General features: G+C 43.7%; 1 protein-coding gene across 1 annotated transcript in view; it reads right to left on the bottom strand.

Annotated features, from left to right (window-relative positions):
- Positions 1 to 2,361: 2,361 nt before the first annotated feature.
- The window catches only part of WDSUB1 (WD repeat, sterile alpha motif and U-box domain containing 1), a 357,702-nt gene continuing 339,254 nt past the window's right edge, over positions 2,362 to 20,809 (bottom strand). The window contains exon 11 of the mRNA XM_069224186.1: positions 2,362 to 8,209. Within this exon, the coding sequence (XP_069080287.1) occupies positions 8,058 to 8,209 (152 nt within the window). The 3' untranslated portion in view covers positions 2,362 to 8,057. The remainder of the gene's footprint in view (positions 8,210 to 20,809) is intronic.

Below are 20,809 nucleotides of genomic sequence, written 5' to 3' on the forward strand. Positions count from 1 at the left end.
GGAAAAGTAACTATAACTGTGGTATTTCTAATGTTTGTGTAGTTTAAATGTGTTGTGTAGTGGGGTATAATAACCCCTAACTATAACACCATAACTTAGTTGTATGTTTTATAATATATATATATATATATCGTTATGCAACCGGGACAGGCCAGTCAGAAAATCAAAGAGGCAAGGATAAAGGTTTTAGTTCTACTTTTAGGCCTGGCTTGACCTGTTTTTTGTTTCTCTAAATCTGGTCACGCTAGGTGAGCATAGTTGGAGAAATGTAGAGGGGACGGGTTTCTTCTTGTTCCCGTTGGACGTTTTCCTTTTAATCAAGCTCCAAGAAACTTGTTATTAAAGTGACAAAGACTCTGACATGTTAGTTTTAGAGTACTTGCCAAACTCGGTATTTTCCCCACCAGGAATCTCGCCCCAGGTGATCCTTTCAGCTCTTCTATAATTCCCAGGCCACCCAAAAAAGGTCGACTGCCATCCCTAAACCCTTGACAGTGTATGTGCAATACTCTGCCAATAAGTTTGACTCACCGGACACTTCCAGACCATGTGGTAAACAAAATCACCTGTCTCAGAATGACACTCTAAGCAACCGGGAACGTTGCCCCAAAAATGTTCAGGATACAGTAAACATACTTTACAAACATTTAAATCACGTCTTGTGTATAGATAGCAACCATTGAACAGAAGCAGGTTTCCTAAACAGAAAGGCATATGCTACTAAAGAGAGGGGAAAGAAAAAGAATGAAAAAGCAGACACATGCATTTATTACCCAGAATGTGAAAATGACACTACAGACTTCTCCAGGTGGCAGCAAAAAAGTAACTGAGCTCAAAGATGCAGATGACATCAAGGGATGCCCAGTTTAGAAATCCAAACACTTAAGCAACAAGGATCCAGATAAGCAAGTGATTGACTGGAGCTCAAACCATCCCAAATACAAACTAAAAACAAGCATTTGCAATGCAATGGGTCTCACGTTTGCTTGAGTTAAAGCTATTAGCATTGTAAACTCCTTACCAGACTTTTCTTGCCACATAAACTGAAAAGTAAAACAGTTTCACATAAGCGAGGCAACGGCCGCCATGAGTGCAAAGCAAACACACAAAAGGAAACAGAAGTTCGCTCGCAGTGAAACATATCGGCAAAAGTGCAATTATCCATGTAACCGGCAAAAGTGCAATTATCCATGTAACAGAGTCAATGTCATGCAAAGTGCTCTACTGCTGCCCAGCGAGATCGTGGTGCCTGTGAAATAAAGAGAAAAAGTAGTGCAGAAACCATACAGAAAACATGGAGCCTCGTATGTTTCAGTAGTTGGCCGGTGCGCTCAAGACGGGCTAAACACAGAAAAAGGCATGACGTATGCATGCCTTTCACTAATTAAATTAAGCTAATTTGAAAAGGCAAGCCATCCAACCAACCAACCAAACTGATAGGCTTGACATGGGCGTGGTTAAAATCCCAGAGAGAGATTCCACCAGGGACAGAGCGATTTGCCGTCGACCCTAACAAGCATTAGCAAAGAAAGACAATGGGCCTAGCATTGGCAAGCAGGTGCAATTACCAAAAAATACCTTTGCATATAATTTTAATACAACACTAAACCTGCTTCCTAGCAGGCAAGTATAAAACCCCTGCTAGTGTTATTTTTATTATTATTTTTTTGCGGTTTTATATAGCGCGAGCTAGACTCGATAGTATTGGAGCGCTTTACATAAGCACCTGCTATGTTACACAAGGACACATTCCTTTTTGGTAGGCACGGGAAGATTAAATGATTTGCCCAGTATCACAGGATGTTGACCCGACTGCCAAGACTCAAATTTGGTTTCCCCACTCCAAAGTCGGCAGCACTGGCTGTTACGCCATTTCTCTTCCCTTTGAATGCACATCACAAGAAAATATGATTCTTTTTGGTGCAAAGAACGGTTACTATAGCCCTTTTATTACTATAACGCCAAGAAGTAGTTTAAATGCACAAAAAGGACTACAAATATAAAAAACAAAAAAAGTGTAGAAAGCATTGGCAAAGAAAAATATAGGGCTACTAGCCGTGGCACAGAAGTGCGCATTTTTAAGGGGATGGGCACGTGATTAATGCTGTCAATCAACGTGCACGGCAGCCAATAGCTGAAGCAGTATGGCCCATCGTCCCATGCTGTGATGGGCAGAAGAAAGTGTGATTAGCAGCTGAACAAACCAGTGGTCTGACCTAAAGCCCCCCTGTGTCTGTAGATGTTTTTTACATTTACAAATGTATTTGCTTACATGAGGCTCGCAGGATATTTAGAGCCGTCTCTATGCCATATCTAATTAAGCGATGTTCTCAAATGAACAAAACTACCACACATTCAAAATTTGTACATAAAACATAAGTATTTTTATTATCCATTTTCAGCCATGAATGTACATAATTGCAGTCACGCTTTAATTAACAGACAGCATTTCACCATTCAGTCACGGCAGTGCAATGTAATAGCAATTAATAATTGAAGGAAAATCAACAGCTCCAGGCAGCAGTATCACGAATTTCGTCTTCCAACCCAGATATGCATATGATTACCCGTATATGAAGAGGAACGCCTAAAACATTTGTTTCCAGGTGAAGTCAGGGAGTTTCTTTGACACATAATAAAAAGACAGTGAGGCCAAAATGGCGCAGCCACAGTTGCGCGGGACGCGGTTTAACATAGCACTCTCTAATAAGGTGACCAATGGTACGTAATTTTCACTGCCCGTAACTAAGCCCTACCTTCCGTGGTCCATGATGAAAGGCTTAACTGATTTTAGCCTTTCAGCTAAAGGACCAAGGTAATTAGGACAATCCAGTTTCCCCAGCGCGATTGAAAGGCAGGGAGTCTCCTGTGCTCTGCTCTGCAAGGGCAGACAGATAACAAACAGGCCTACTTGCCAGGGTATCTCCTTTCCAAAAGAAACGCAAGTGTGCCCAACTGGTAAATCTGCAAATGTAAAGGGGCTTGGAACCTGTGTTGACTTTAATGGAAGGAGTCAATTTAAGCATTCTTTTAGAGAAGAACTATAAGGGTGTTCCAAGCTGTGCTGTGGAGTGTGTGGTTTTAATGGACAGTTATAAAAAATGTTTGCACTACTAGGTATAATCTGTATATTAATGAAATCTGTATTTTAGAAGGACTTTTTTTATTTACATAAATGTATTTACACCTTTTGTAGCAGCCTATATTATGATGGGTGTAATGTTGTTTAAAATAAGGACTTACACATTCACAGTGCTTTCAGGGACCTTGGCACCTCATAGTACTAACAAACATTGGCAAAGCCAATAGGTCTTGTCTACGCAAGGGTTATTGGCTTTGCCAATGTGTTTTAGTCATGTTATATACCTGAGCAGCTGCTGTTCAGCATGGCTAAAAGTTAATGGCATACAGTAGAGTGGTATGGAGTGTTGCAGAGTGGAGTAGAGAGTTGTAGAGTGGAGTGGCAGAGAGTGTTGTGTTTAGGAGTGGCATACCGTGGTGTCCCGTAGAGTGGTATATAGTGGGGTGGTATGCAGTGGAGGTGACTGGTGTAGAGTGCATTGGTGTAGAATATGGTGGTGTAGAGAAAAGTGGCATTAAATGCAGCAGCATAGAATTCAGCGGTGTACAATGTAGTGTCAGAGAATGCAGAGGCATAGATTAGAGTTGTGCATAGTAGAGTGCAGTGGTGCAGTGTAGAGTGGCATAGAGTGCGGCGGCATAGAGTGGCGTACAATAGAGTGGCAGAGTGTGCAGTAGTGTAGAGTGGTCTATAGTGCAGTGGCGTAGAGTGCAGCGTTGACTCTAGTGCCATATAGTGCAGTGGGGTAGCGTGGTGCACAGTAGAGTAGCATAGAACAGTGCAGTGCAGAGTAGAGTATAGTGTTGTAGAGTGAAGTGACGTAGAATCGAGTTTTGCAGAGTAGAGTGGCATACAGTGCAGTGTCAGAGTGTATTGGTGCAGAATGCAGTAGTATAGAGTAGAGTGGAGTATAGTGCAGTGTTGCACAGTAGAGTGTCATACAGTGCACTGGTGGATAGTGGAGTAGAGTGGCATAGACAGCAGTGGCGTAGAGTACAGTGGTGCAGAGTAGAGTGCAGTGGCATATAGTGCAGTTGTTTAGAGTGCAGTGGCACAGAGTACATTGAAGTAGAGTGCTGTGGTTTAAAGTGGTGTAGATTACAGTGGGGTAGGGTGCAGTAGCATAGAGTGCAGTGGCGTAGAGCCAATTGTTTCAGAGTAAAGTGTAGTGGCACAGAGTGAAGATGTGCAGGGTAGAGTTCAGTGGCATAGAGTGCAGTGGCACAGAGTGCAGTGGCGTAAAGTAGATTGTTTCACAGTAGAGTGAAGTGGCGTAGAGAAGAGAGGTGCAGGTTAGAGTGCAGTTGCGTAGTGATGGCATAGCGTAAAGTGGTATAGAGTGCTGTGGCATAGGGTACAGTGGTGCAGAATAGATTAGAGTGACGTACAGTGTATTGATGTACAGTGTAGGGGCAAAGAGTTGATTGTTACAGACTAAACTGCACTAGCATAGAATGTATTGGCATAGAATGCGGTGGTGTACTGTGCAGTGTTGCAGAGTGGCATGAAGTGGAGTTGTGCAGAGTAGATTGGTGTTGTCTAGACTGGAGTGGTATAGCGTACAGGGGCACAGAGCACCTTGGTGTAGAGAAGCGTATAGTGCATTGGCATAGAGTAGAGTGGTACAGAGTAGAGAGGTGTAGTGTGAAGTGGCATACAGTGCTGTGGCATAGAGTGGAGTGGCGATGAGTGCAGTGTCCCAGAGTGCACTGGAATGGAGCGGTGCAGAGTAGAGTGGAGTGGAGCATGCATGGTGTGGTAGCACACTGCCATTACAGACAACACGTTTTGGATTGAAATGACCATTACATTTGCAGACATACAGTTTTTCAAATGAAGCTATACAGTGCACGGCCAATGATGTGTCGAAATTGCATCACCTAGTGTAATGATTTGTTTTAACCATATCAAGGTATTGTTTCCAGCACAGTTCAGACTTAACACAAATGTGCTTCATTTGTACTCCCACCGAAGACAAAGCTTGACATTTGACCTTGTTCTTTGAATGGATAGCAAATGTAATGCAATAAGAACAAGATTTATAGGCCTGTTTACAGAAAGGGAGCACTCTGAAGGATACTGAAAATAAGGTTTGGGCAAGGGAGGGGACAAACTCAAGCTGAATAGCCTAAAACAAATAAAGCCATCAAATTGAAAGCACCAAAATATGAGTTACAGGTCACAAAGCAAGTGGCAAGCAACAGGCGGAATGCATTCCCAAGGAAGCTCTATGATGTTTTTAAAGTGGCAGCAGTGGGATACTTTGTGGGAAAAGACCAGTATTTTAGTCCAGTCCATATCTTGCAGAGGTTTGTCCACATCAATCTCCCAGGTAGTATGACAAGAATACCTGGAGTGGTCTCCATGTTGCAGGAAAGATCTGTACACCCATCTTCTCAGTTTGCCGCCAGTCCCTATGGAGTATAGCTTCCTGCCCACCTCATGTAGGGTTAGTGCTAGGTGGCAAACATGAAATAGGGCATTTAAAAATTGTTTAAGGTGTTTGTAAGTAAGGAGTTGACCAGGCTGAAGATAGTAGTCTGCCACAAAGGTTTAGAAATTTAGTAGCTCACCATCCAGAAACAAATCCCTCAATTTTAAGACGCCTGTAGCATGCCATTGACTGAGTTGCTCTGAGCACAGCCATTCTGTGGGAAGGCCTCGCAAAGATAGTGCGGAAGCTCAGGGTTTCTTTGTGTCAGTGAGTGTACAGATTTTAGCAAGGCAAAAGAAAGCTGTGCATGATAACCCAGGATGGTGTTCCACAGAATGGTCAGTAGGAATTTATGAGTAGTGCACTAAGCCCTCCTTAAAGTCTTTACTGATAAACCTCATCTCATGCAGAGGGGCGGGCGAACAGACAGCCAATAAGCCACCCGTTGGACCTGGGCGGCTAAATAATAGCGTTCTAAGTCCAGAAGGCCTAATCCACCCGCAGTCACAGGTAGTTTAGTGTCAAAAGAGCTACCCAGCGAAGAATTATGATGTGTGGCGTCTGAAGAAGGAATGAAGGATGAGAAGGGGAAGGTTTGCAAAATAATACAATAATCAGGGTAGCACACCATCTTTACTAGTGCCACATGGCTCACTACAGAAATCAGAAAAGAAGACCAAAAAGCAAACTGGGCTCAAAGGGATCGTGATGCTCTTCCAAGAGTTCCATCCTGAAAATCAGACGGGAAATGGTAGGTATGAATCCCTAAGTATCGAAAAGTAGCTGGTTCCCATATCAATCTGAGGTCTAATTGTATATAAAGGGGAAGACAGTGTCATATGTTAAAGAAACATTAATTAAAATTTAAAATATTTCTCACGTTCTTACATTTTGTTTGTGCAATTTACATCGCAAATATTTTGAAGGTTCTATGTGTACTTGACACTTAGGAATAACCCAGATCACTGACTTGGATTTTGCTCAATAGCAAAAACATTTTAAGACATGGACAGAGTGAGCAATTGCCTTGCACAACCTAGCAAGGGGTCTGGCCCCTGCTCACCCTTCACAAGCACGAACAGCGGACCATTGCAACAGAAGAGTTTGGCAGGGTGGGTTGTTGCTGCTTGTTCAGCTATTTGACAGTGCCTCTTCTGTTACTCTCCTGTCTGTAGAGACAACTTCCCAGGTATGAATACCTTCTGATAGTCTTGGTGAACCCATCTTGTCTGATTTTAGGAATTATCCCACCTTGTTCTTCTCTTCCTTATTTATCAACAACCCTTTGAATCAGTTGCTGTGGATCTCCCATTTGATCTTAATTTCATCCTCCTCTTTTATTATCTTTGATCGGTAGTCGGGGTCCCAGATCTGAGATAAATGTAAAGTCCGGGACGTACACTCTAGTGCTGGGAGAGTACAGACAATTTGTGGGTATCTCACATCCTGACATTAAGTGTGAGACTGTTGCCCACGCCATCTGCTCTGCCTCAATTGTTTTTCAGGTTGAAAGTCAATTGGAGGTTGAAGTGTGCCAGATGTTTTTGTTCAACTTGTTTTAACTAGCATAAGGTTACTTACTTTAATGTTTCCCAAACTGTTTGCCATGGGTTTTAAAATGTTGCTGTTGCTTTCCCTCCAAGAGAGACTGTGTATATTTGGGTAGAGGGGATGGTCTTGACACAGTGCTGAAGAGCATTAATTTACTAATGAACAAGTACATAATGTAACACCTGATTGTAACATACCAGGAGGCAATCACAAAAAGGCCACAGTGAATAAATAGTGCTATGTAAAAAAAGAGTAAATAAATGGGATGATACCACAGTGGGGTATGGCCTCTCTTGGATGTTTCTGTAAAACTGACATTTGTTCTTGAATTTTTTTCCTGGATTTTGACCCTTCAGTCTGAATTTCTTTCGTGAATTTTTTACAGTCCTGTCCAGAATTTGCCTCGATGCCAGATGTTCACCCTACTCCCTAAATGTCGTGTGGTGTACATCTGGTGATTTACAAAACGGTCTTTAAGTGGAGTCATTAAAAACCCTGTTGTAGATATGCCGATTTTTGTAACAAAATTTAAGCAGAGAACCTTATTATTAGCGAATATAAGATTCAATATCCATTCACTAAAGCTTTCGGCAGTTTCTCAAATCATGCGACAACAGAAACGTTTGTGTTCTCACATCACCTAGTCCAATAAAATTAATTAAACTAGGCAAGCCTGCACTGTCATTTTCAACCACTGCGTCCCTGAAAAGACTCATGCAGGCTTTTATTATATCCTTTCTGCTGCTGCTGGCAGCTTTCAAGCTACCCATTGTTCGCACACCGATCACTCAACCAACCGCTAGCATATCTAATTAAGCAGACTTCAACATTTTCTGTCAGTTTAATATAATAAATTATTATTTAAAAATATACTACTTTTCAGACAATATGCGTTTTTAGATTTTTGACCAACAGTTTAAAATTGAGCTATTTTAACAATTCCCCATTACTAAATAATTTCTACAGTGCTTAGTGAAAGGTCTCAAAAGTTCATTTAGCTTCTGACCAGCGATTCAAAGCCATTTTCAGTGTTCTATTTGGGGTAAGAACAAGAGACTGTAGTGGGAGATTCGTCATGGGGCTGGAACGTTTCTTCGTGCTAATCCAGCTTTCTATTGCTTGCTTTTCGTAGGAATAGCCGTCTAGATGAAAATAAAAACAGGATTAATGGTGCATTACTTTTATTTATTTGAAGTTTTTAAATAGCGCATTCTTTCCGAACAGGTATTACATGCCTTTAATGTAATTTAGCAAAACTACACAAGGCATATGCAATGACAATCTACTTAACTGTATCAGCTTAAAAAATACATTGGTATTAAAAAAAAAAAAACTTTAAATAATTGGTTATCGATTTACTGAGATTAGAAAACGCTCTTTACAACAGAAAATGTTTTGTCCCTCTACATTTATATTTTGTGGCTGCTACAGATGTCTAATACCCACCTTGAGATCACTTACTGCCAGCATAGATCGAGAATGAAGAACATTTGGTAACCGAATTGTTGTGAAGAAAATAATTTGCTCTCCTATTAGTCCTTAACACAGAACAACCTCTTAAATTACCTGAACGTAGATTAGGGATGGCTTTCAAGACTTCCAAGCTGTTGGAAGCAAAGCCTTGGTAAATTTTGGGGTTGACACTCCCTTCAAAATAAAAGTGCGCCGACAGAAACTATGTATAACAGTAAGTATGAGCTAAACCTAATTGTGAGATTTGTAATTATGCAATGCAAAGAACAGTTACTTAAAAAGAATAATCTTTGATCTCCCAGTGGACATGCATTCTCCATGGATCTACAGTATTGAATACATGATCTGTTGTGAGACATTTTAAACATGCAATAAAGAACATGCGCTTGCTGTAGATACACATGATCTGCATAATCCAGGAATCTTGAGTTGGGCTTGGACGTTTATAGGTTGTTTTTCTTCAAAGAAAGACTTTGGAGTCATGGCATGGGTACTGAGAATACCCCTTTGTAGCAATGCGCATGGCACCTGCTCCATGCTATATTGTGTTTTTCTGCCATCGGGTTCAGACGTGTTACAACAGGGCTCTGAGGCTCAATGTATAATGATCAAGTTTTCTTGCAGGCTGCACAGTTAAACTCAACACTTATAATCAGGAAAAAACCCTTTGGCATTCATGCTCCTTTTCGCAACACCCTTCAGAGACTGATGCCTGTCAATTGACTTGCAACCGCCAGGGGCTGCCTGCACCCGCATCTTCAGTAACTACTTTGCAGAGAATGCACACAGGGTGATGAAAGGATGTCCTTCCAGTAGTGTCCCCAATGCCATGTGAAGTATTTGTGGTCTGACTGTGACAAGGTATGTACCCTCTTCCTCTCCCCCGCTCACAACTCCACACATGAAGCCTGCTTCTACCTTTCGGTCAAAGAGTCTCTGATACAGATGGGAGGGGCATTGGGTGCACCACAAAATGCAGCAACAATCCCTCAATGACACGCCCAACATCTTCAGAGAATACATCTCTTGCAATGTTGAGGAAGGGGAGGACTTCGGACCCTTTCGGGCATTGTGCCCAGCCAACCATCATCCAGGAGAGGTGCTCTTCTCTACCTGTTTAGACCGGAAAGAAGAAGAGGAATTTGCCTCGACCATGACAACCAGAAACACTAGAATAAAGCCCTCTACCAGCGTTTTTAGTATGGTTGGCACCAACACACGCTAGGCTTCTTAAGAGTCCTCACACAGATGTAAAGCACCAGCCAGAGGGGGTTGGGCATCTAGCCCTGTGCCGAAAATATCACAGACTCAGTTGCCTCCACTGCCTCTAGGCACCGGTCGACACTGAGCAAAGGCCTCAGAGCCCAAGGGCATCAACCCTTTGCAGCCATCAAACCCTAGGACCCCTGCACATGCCTCAACTCTATTCAAAGTGAAAGGTCCCCTTAATCCTGGTGCCCAAGCCATCTTCAATTTGCCACCATCGATACTGAAGGCCCCATAGACGACCAGCTCTGACGACTCAGACCATTAGATCCTCCACAGACTGCAGGAGGAGCTGGACACAAGGCAGAAAAGACTCCTTAATAATCCCCAGACTATGAAGATTTTGACGAAGCTTCCTCAGAACAGGAGGTTTGACTTTGAAGAGAAACCTGTAACTGAGTCTTTTCATGTTCCCAGGCACAAAAACACAGAGACAAAGGCACCAGCCCTTCCCCCTATGTTCCACTACCACCACCGCTTCTTCGTCCACCACCACCGCCTCCACCATCACCCCCACTTCCTTGGCAATTTGTACCTCCTCCAGCATCACCAGAGGGATCTGAACATTCTTCGCATAACACAGGCAGCCCCTTTGACCCTGCTGAACCCTTTTGAGACACCTTTTAAGTCAGGGTCCACAAATAATCCGTGGGACAACTATAATGGAGATACCCAGGGAGCATACCGTGAGGAGGACATGCACATCTTTCACAAGGAACTTGATTAGCTCGTGGAAAAGCTGTCAGGTTCTGAGCAGACAGTCCAGTTCTGGTCATGCTAACAGGCATGTTAAAATCTGACCTTGACACAGTCTATGAACCAGTGAAAGCCAAGGTGGTAACCCCAATATTCGGGAAAAAAAACAGTATAAACCCTTTCTCACCAACTCTGTCTAAACCCAGGGACATGCCCCACCAGACTCCTTGGTCATCCATACTGTCCGTCAAGAAGAGCAAAAAGCTTGATGGTAGGCGCAAAAAGGTGGCGGTAGGTGCCATCACCATCTGAAGACTAGCTAACTCTATGGGACTCTTCTATTAGCTACTCCATTATGACAGGTCACAGTAGGAGGAGATTCAAGAGCTACTCAAGCACCTCCCAGAGGGATTTAGGAAGAGAGGGGAGGAAATAGTCTCAGTGGATAAGACTATATCCAATCCCACATCTACTTGATGCAGACACCACTTCCTGAGTAGAGAACACTAGTGTTTTAATTAGATACCACTCCTAGCTCCGTATTTCAGGCTTCAAACCGGAGGTCCAAAAGCATCTCCTCAACTTGTCCTTTGATGCAAAACATTTATTTTGGCCCCAGATTGATGAGATGCTTGAAAAAAATGAAGATGGACACGGACATTGCTAAGTTAATGAGTGCCCTTCTGACCCTGGTTGTCAGAGGCTCTTTTTGGAAGCAACACCCTAGAGGAGGCTAAAAGTTTGCCTCTGCAGATTCCACACCGTCATATCAGAGACAGCCTTTCCACCAGCATGCAGAAAGGGGGTGCACAAGGGGTGCCTATGGGGAACATGCGAGTAATAGACTGTTTGCAGGTTCATCCCCAACTTTTACCCTTATTTTGACTACTAGTCAGTGGAGCAATGGCTCTTAAATGCCCGCGACCTGCTAATCAGAGCTCAGTGCATGTGCTTTGATCCTTAAAAAGGTATATGTTTAATTGGCTTATCTCAACTGGCATAACTTAACTTACTTGTAAGTCCCTAGTGTATGGTTCTGGGTGTCCCTAGGGCCTGTAAGATAAAATGTTATTGGTGGACTGCAGCATTAGCTTTGCCTCCATGAGTGTGACAAGGATAAAACATGACTTCCAGCCTTCTGCTGCTGGCTGGCAGAGCAATTGTATACTGCTAACTCAACTTTGCCATTTCAGGCAATGGCAAAGCCAGGGACTTCCTTTTCATTTTTGTAAATCCCCCATAAGGCAGGCCTATGAACCCTAAAGGCAGGGTGCATCATATTAAAAGGTTAGGCCTGTAATTTCATGTTTTAAGGTCCCAGTAGTAAAAACAACCATTGTCATTTTAACTGTTGAAAAGGCTAGTAGCCCCACTGGGAGTGCAGAGTTACAGGCTGACATCCCAGCCCTGCTAACTTCTTAATTGGACTTCTAAAGTTGGCACTGCAAGGTATCAAAAGAATCAGTGCATTACATCAGATTTAATGGATACATTGAATTTAATGTCACTGGTGGGCAAAGTGTACCCTCACTATGTTGCCACTTTGCTGCCACTTTGCTGTCCAAAGAAGCCAGTGCCAGTTTATGGTTGCACACAAAGGTCTGTCCTCAAGGCAGCCTTCTGGACTCCTGGGGAGAAGTGTAAACGACTCCCAGGAAAGCCTACAAATGGTCTGCTGAGGGAGGAAATGTTATGTTCTCCTGGTAGGACAAGCAACACAAGGCATGAACACAAAAGGAGAGCTTTAAATGGGAAGCTGCCTTTGAAGGACAAATGGCATGCACACACAGGAGGGGCTGTTCCTTTGTTGAGCTAGACAGGAGGTTATCAGGGGCAGTGAGGGGAAAACACTGGTCAGGTCTGTTTGCATGTAACTCAGAGATAGTTACACCCCTGGGGTGGGATACCAAGCTGCACCCCTCGAGAGAGGGATTCAGCCATCTTGCGAGGTTGGCAGAATAGAGCTCTCAGGGACAGGTAGATGCAACACTTCGCAGGCTTCACTTCAATTTGTTATCAGGCAGGAGCGATCCAGGTAGGCAATTGGCTAGTGACCGCGTCCTCCTTTAAGGTCACTTTTTGGGCATAAAAGAGGCACCTCTAGGCGCCAGAATTCAGATCACCCCTAGACTGGAGAAGAGGACTGAAGGAGAACTTGCCTGCTGACCTTGGATCTGGCAATGACAGGCTGCACTGAAGTTGGACTCTACCTGCTGCTCTTAGGGCTGAAGAGAGGACTGTGTTTGTGTAGTCTTGTTCATATAGAAGTCATCCCCCAAACCCATACAGAAGCAGAGACTCCAAGAGTCAGTTGGCTGACCTCCTGTTCTAGCACCAGAGCCACAAAAGCTGGAGAAGCCTGCCTGGGCGTGTTGATAGCCCAGATCACTAGATTGTTGCTCAATGCTGCAGTTCAGTAAGGAGACCGAGCCTCAATGCTCAAAAGTTGCACTCGAGTGTGCTGGACCTGGGAGAGTCTTCAGAGTGCAGTATGGTCGCCCAGAAACAAAGCTACTACCAGACGAGGGAAAACACTGGTTTCTTTGTGTCTGGAGACCAGTAGTTCAGTGGCAACTGGACTTTTGCTGGATCAAAAAGGACTCCAAGGGACATAGACCCCGTGGCCAAAGTCACTCCACCATGACCGTGGACCGAGGAGAGGCCCCAGGAAGTCATCTTTCAACTGCACAGCATCCTCCACATCCTACACTATCTTCAGCATCCTATATCCTCTGCATCAGGACCAGTCCATAAAAGTCAATAGCAAGTTGCCATTAACCCTGAAACTGGACAGGGCACTGCTTCTTCTTTGAGGTAACTGTTCTCTGGGACTTTTCAGTCCTTCTGACCTGCTCCCTGCCAGGGTTGGTCACCCAAAGTGACTGAAAGTGACCGCAGTTTTCCTGAAAAAGTTTTAAAGTGTCAAATTTGTTGAATTTGCCAATGGTCGTTTGCGGTTAAGTGAAAGTTTGTGATTTGCTTTTAATTCAAGTAATTGTATCTCCGGAACCCTGCGGCAGATGTTTATAATTTTTGTGTCTATAAATTCATTAACAAATAGTCTATTTTTATAAATTGGTGTTGGATTATTTGAGAGTTGTGTTTCTAGTCCAACTGCTTTGGTACAGTTTAAATACCTTACATGTGTTCCTTTGTTTAGCCTGACTGCTCAAAACCACAGCTACCCAGGGTTGAGCTAAGCTTTGACAAATGAGCCTGACTAAACCCAAGACAGGGTTGTGTGTTTGTTACACTGTCAGGTCTCACAACCACACCATATAATAAGACACATTTCCCCACAGGGAATACTAACAAAGCCAGAGGTAGGTGCTGCTCTAGCAAGTACCATATTGCCACATTTTACCCCCACACTTTCCTATCACATCTCACCTGTCGGGAAGAGACAGCAATATTTCCTCTCTCAGTGGGAGGAAATCACACCAGACCGGTAAGTCACTGCCACTGCCTAAATCTTCTCACAACTCCTCCCAACATCCCATCCTGCTCCCAAGCCCTCAGCAAAGAACATATCAGCCTTCTGAAGGAAGAGGTGCAAGCCCTCCATTCAAAAAGAGGCCACAGAACCAGTTCCCCCTCACCACCAGGGCATGGGAGTTTAGTCGTTTTACTCCCTCATCCTGGACCTCAGGCCCCTCAATTGCTACATTGTGTTCTGACATTTCTACATGACTAAACTACCGGATGTCATTCCTTATTTCAACAAGGCAATTACATGCCAGAGCTAGACCTGAAGGATGCCTACTTTCACATTCCCATTCAACCCACACAGTGGTGCTAAATCCCCTTTGTGATAGGTGGCCATCATTATGAATTGAAAGTATTTTAGTGGGGCAACCACATTTTCCCCTATTTCAATGATTGGCTAAATAAGAGCACAGACAAGTACCATTGTCTCCATATACCGAGGCTACTGTGTCTCTCCCAACAGCGTAGGTTTCACAATAAATACAAATGCATCCCACCTGCATATTCTGCCTTTTTAGGGTCTGCACTTGTTGCAGTCACAGGCAAAGCTATACATCTTCGCTCTCAAAGGTTTCCTTCCAGTCATTTGGGGCAAAGTAGTTGTCATAAAAAAAAGAACTCAGCTGTCATATATTATCTCCAAAAACAAGAAGGCACTCACTCTCTCCCGCTGTTATCACTAACACAGTAGACCTGGCAGGGGGCGCTCTCCCATTGCAAACACCTTATGGCGGAGTACCTTTCAGGGGTGGATAACGACTTTGCAGACCTGCTCAGCGGGATGTATCAACAAGTCCACAAGTAGGAACTCCACCTGCAAGTCCTACTCCAGTATGTTCAGAGCTGTGGCACTCCACATATTGGTCTCTTCGCCACAATGAAAACCTAAAATGCCCAAACTTCACCACCAGACACCCACAGTCCATGGGCAATGCACTAAGAATGAACTGGTCAAGGATCTTTGCCTACAATTTCCTGCTTCTCCCACTCCTTCCATGCGTGGTGTGGAAGATGTCACATACATCCCAAACCATGATCCCGGTAGCCCCCCTGTGGGCCAAACGGCCCTGATATTTGACACTCCTCAGAATGTCAATCACCCTGCATGGGTAAATCCCCAACAGACTGAACTTCTCATGCCGAACCAAGGCCAAATCAGATATTCAGACTGCTTAATCTACCAGTCGGGCACATGATGGCCTGGAGTTTGGTTACCTGCACCTTTCGCAAGAGGGTATGGACATCTTATGTGAATCCCACAGGCCTACCAAATAAGCCTGCTATGCAGCAAAATGGAAGAGGTTTTTCTGCTACTGTACTTCCAAACACCGGGACCTCCTTGAAAATACAGTCCAGGATATTATCTGTTATCTTCTGTATTAGCGAAAAATCAGCTCTCACAGACATTTCTATTGGCAACATAGCCACTTACATGCAAAACAGGGAACACCCAACCCTCTTTCACATCCCTGTAGTTAAGGACTTTATGGCGGACCTAAAAATATAATTCCTCCTGGATTCTCCACTACCTCTGCATGGCATCTAAATTTGGTGCTTCCCAGATAGATGGGATTGCCTCTAAATAAACATCTTTCGGTCCTTATGTAGGAGGCATCTCCTGCAAGTAAACAGGCCTGCACATTATGGCTTTTAGTTCATTTGCGGCACCCTATTGTTCAAGTTATTTAGGCCATTAATATTCAATAAAAACACCTATCACTGATTGTGTTAGCATGTGCCCCTTGTCCATATTCCCAGCTCTTCCTCTTGCTTGTGTTTCTCTTCAGGTCCTGTAACTCCATCCTCTTGACGTCCTTCATCGTACTGCCAATTAACAAACATAGAACAAACCAAATGAAATACTACAAAAATAACTAGGCCCTTCTTATCCTGGCTTGCCAACCAGGAGGTCTGACAGATGAATCAATTGACCCCTACCTTTAATCCCAGCAGCAGATATGTGTATTCTCATGACCCACTTCACTCTGTAAGTATCCCCTCTACTCTTTCATTATTATGTTTAGAGTGTAAATTCACAAATAACGTTTCTTCCCAGAGGGACAATCCTCTGATGCAGTGGCGTACCAAAGGCTCCGCAGACCCCGGAGTGAGTCCTGAAGGGGACACCTCCAGGGACTTTGCAGGGAGACCACCTTAAGTTTCGTTACGCCACTGCTCTGATTAGTCAAGTCCTGGGCTGGATGTAGACCCGAATTTTCACTATGAGAAAGAATCTTTGTAATGTTATCTTTAATCTGCCTGCAATACACTTTTGAACGAGTTGACTAAGGATTTATAAGAATGTGATATAGGCCATGAATTTATATGTGAGTTTTGCAAATTACAAACTTGTACCCCCAGGACTCCTGAGGACCAATTACTCAGACACATTCTAACTGTATTGCCTATTTACCCACTTCTGTTCGCCTGGATAGAGGAGATAGTTGTGTAGGGTGTAAGACTGTGATCTTTGCAGATAAGCAGCTAGTTGCACACCTAGCTTTAGAAATGTTTGAAATGTTAGAAATTTAGAAATCATAGCACTCAGAGATGTTCAGGATTTCAAAGTCAATTACCTTGAAATTGAGATCCTTCATTTGTTAATGACTTCCAGCTATAGAGAAGGCTCATAAAGATATGTCTCTATAAATAGGCAGCAGCTGCACTGAACTGGTTTATGGTCCATTTTAGCGGCATAATACCCTAGTCGGCTGATGGATGTGCTTTATTAAACAAACATATACACATGCGATACACTTCTCTAGACAGTATACTAAGTTCACATCATGTCGTTTCCTTTTTCAAGTGGTCCTTGGCTGTTGCTTGGGATATTCATATTGTGACAGCTGCACTTCCATGATCTCTCCCTTCATTTTTCGATCTGTCACTAACCCTAGTGTTAGTCAGGTGTCGGGACTGGTCTATTCGGTGAGCATTTGGGGGTGGCCGCCTTATATACTTTTAAAAGAAAAGATTCCAGTCTATTTTCCCATGCCTCTAGTCAAATGATGCCATCTTTTCTTCCTTCAGTTTATCAACCCTTTGGCATAGAGTTATTATGCTACTGATCATGCTTCACTTTTAACAATCACTGCTGCCAAAATGTCTTCCAAGACTTTCTCTTCATGGACATTTTGGTTTCCCCCATTACTCAGCCTCTTGCTTACTTTTAGTGGTGACCATACTTGAAAGTTTAAGTCTCATTCCGTTACAGCTGCTGGAAGCAGACTAATATCCAACTACCCAACTGAGCATGTGCAGACCTGCCTTTACCTATGCAAACATGGCTAATGCATATGCAGCGGATGTGCCAGCGGCATGCCAACATCAAGATCTTATGCATCCGTCTGTGCTTTGAAGCTTCAGGCCATGCACTAAGGAACAATCATTTTATATAGAGGTGAGACTTTACTGTCTCTTTTTCCAACTGAAGTTATGGCAAAGTTTTAAATTCCATAGCAGTATTTAATTTGTGAAGAAAATAAGTGTTGGGCCCTTGTCAGGTGCAACCCATTGCCGCTGCCATGACAGTACCAGCACAACTACTAAGCATCACACTCCTCCAAGTAAGACACTTCAGACTATCCCAGGCCCCAAAAGCTATAAGAATGGTTTGGGAAGCAGGTATTAATTTTTAAGGTATATTAAATTAACAAACAACTGTTGTTGTGCTCTTCTCTAAATTACACAAACAGCGCCACGCTGTGGCAGACCATCGTAAGTGCTGGTGTTGACAAAGTGCTGTGCCGAGCATTGGAAACTACCAGATCAAATTAAGCACTGCTCCGTAGTATTTGAAAGAGCCAAATCTTTTTTCCAAGATAAAGAACCTTCTAAGGCCCCGATTCTGAGTGAGTCGCAGGAGTAGGTGCTATTTACTGCATGGCATAAAAGCCGGTTAAAGTAGTAAAATCAATGTTACTGTACCCGTTTTCCCCTGTTAAATGCTGAAATTTAACCAAGGCTAACGTATTCCGCCCCTGTGCAAACACCAACCTTTCCTAATCAGAGCCGAAATCATTAGTGCATGACTTTTCAATGTAAGTGTACAGTAATGAACTGAGTCCTGGTTAACCCTGGTTAAACACCAACCATAAACTGTGAATGTTACTGTAGCAGAAGCATGACTAATGAAAGATATTCTTAGTCAGTTCATAGGTATTCACTGTGACCATCAGGTAAGAGACGGTGGCGCTGATAGCAGAGAAGCTATTTCTTACCAATGAAGTGAGCAAGCACAGAATCTTCGATTGTATTTTATTTTACCAGCTACCTTCATGAGATAGTGATTATTTCGGCTGGCTGGATAAACTAGCCAGTCTTCTTTTGAAGAATTGATAGGTACCAGCTTTAACATTTCTTCTAAACCGCAAGCCCAACTAGTTCTTATGAGCATGACGTTTCTCAACTGACAAATTGGGGGTACAGGAACTCACTAATCAAGCTGGAGATATGTTACATCTGACATTGTGGCCACAATAAATTAATCCTACAGACCAATGGCCAGACATGTGGTCAGACTAACCTGGTCTCATTACTGATTATATCAGAAAGGTTGCCAAGACAACGAAATACACCCCTTTCACTGTAATACTCAGTGTCAAAGGTATAGTATATATTACAGGAGGCCTTGAGTGAGAGTTTTTATCAGCCCCTAATCAATCAGAGCGGATTAAAAGGCCTAGAGAATAGAACTCCTAACAAACTTCACAAGATGAACTGCCTGCTCACATCAGCAGAAGATAACCCTTCTAAAAGCGACCCTCATTAAGCATAATTTTTCTAAGTGTAACTAGGTGACCAATAAGCTGAAAAAAGAAGATAAAAACGTGTAAGGAAGCTAGAGTCAATAAAGCTGAAGAATTATAAGCAGATCACTAAAGGAAATACCTAAATCAGACGAGGAAGTACCAATTTGGGGAGGCAAAAGAAAGAGTGGCGCTGGCTAAGGTGCACCTGCCACTTGAAGAGCGGGTCCCGAATTATGCATGGTATTATGTGGCTGTTGAGCTGCAGTGACCTGTAGGGTGGCTTGGGGGATGGGACTTGAGCTCAAAGTGCTAAAGCACTTACTGGGAAATGATGGAGTAGTAGACTGGCCCCCAGCTGCCGGGCCTCAAATGTGCCCAGGCCCTGACGGACTGCTAAGGCCTGCTGCTCCAAATACAGGACCAGAAAAAATGGCCATTGATCATACACCTAGTGTCTCCCCTTGTGGTCACTCCTGATGACATGGGAGGTGCTAACACACTTTGATGGCAGACATTGGGCCCAAGTTGGACTAAAATACATGGGAGACATGTATGACCAGGGCATAATATGTACTTATGAGGCTCTTGCGGAGACATATGACCTAGGCTCTGGACTTTTTGTGTTAAATTGGGCGACACAGAGAAAGTTGACCATAATGTGGGGTGGGTGCAGGGCTGTGACAGCCCCTTATATGGCCCTGCAGACAAAGTTATTATGACAGATCAATGACCTCTGGGCTAAATGGACGCAATGCCTTAACCATGACGTCACAGATAAGCAATGGGCAGTGTATTGCAGAACAGCAGACTCAAACTGCTACAATTCAATTACCTACGTGAAATCTACTTGACCCTGAAGAAAATAAGTCGACTATTGCCAGGCACCAGCAGTAGTTGCCGTAGATGTGGCGCTCAAGATGCACATTTTCTTCCACATGGTGTGGGTATGCCCGAAGATAGCAACAGTCTGGAGGGCTGTACTTACTGAGCTTGCAGGACTTGTGGACAGGGAGATAGATCTGCAGCCAAAATTCTACCTCCTGGGCTGGATGCCCAGACCCAAGGAGCATAAACTAGAAAGCAGTATGATTGATCTTGTCTTGGAGCTGTACAGAAGCTGCATCACAATGAGATGGAAGATAGCAAACCCCATGCCCCCATCGTGTCAATCTGACGCTTTGGCCTAAAGGGGTAGGCAAAAGCAGAACAGACAGCCAGCGCAGCCTCTGGTAGGCAGACGGGCCGAGAGGGTATCACTATGTGGGGCAGGTATCTTACCAAACAAGACGGACAAACAGGGGAGGAACATCCCTGAGTGTGGAGGCCCTGGCTCACAGAGCGGTGCATTTAGGCAGGATCTGTAAAAACATGCCCTGAAGCTAATAATAATGTAATGGATGGGAGGACAGTAGGGGGGTCAGTGCAGCCTAGCCGCACAGCACATTAGGATTATAGGTGGGACATTCCCAGGAATAGGAGATCTTACTGGAACATCTCATACAGGAAAGGGGACACACCAAGGGCTCACATATGTAGTTGAGTTACTCCATTTTGGGATAACTTTTGCAGTTCGTTATCGGCATTTGAATTATCTTTGTAGCCCCGGTGGCACACTGTAACCACCAACACTTTGGGCAACGGCTATGTGGTACTGGGATAACCACAGAGGAGAAGGGGAGGGCCCATCTTGGACCCATGGAAAGGGGATACTGCCTCGAAACACTAAATCAAATGGATGTAATCACTCAGAAGTTTGAACTTCTTTACCGAGGCTCTGGTTATATGTACTGTGCAGTGTTAAAAATGTAAAGCTAATAAAAAGATATTCAAATGTTTAAAAAGTCAGATGCAGAAGTAAAAGTACTTAGTGTAGGAGGCTGGCCTGGTTTGTAGTGGGTACCTAAGGTAGTAACACCTTATACCAGGTCTAGTTATCCCTTATTAGTGAAATGTAGTCAGTGTCGAGAAGCCAGGCTGTTTAGAGGTAGCTGTAGGCAGAGTGGCCAAGGCTGAACTAGGAGAGATGCAAAGCTCTTGCAATACCACTGAAGTCACACTGTACTTACACAC

The sequence above is a fragment of the Pleurodeles waltl genome, chromosome 3_1 (genome assembly GCF_031143425.1).
Source record: "Pleurodeles waltl isolate 20211129_DDA chromosome 3_1, aPleWal1.hap1.20221129, whole genome shotgun sequence".
NCBI classification, from domain to species: domain Eukaryota; kingdom Metazoa; phylum Chordata; class Amphibia; order Caudata; family Salamandridae; genus Pleurodeles; species Pleurodeles waltl.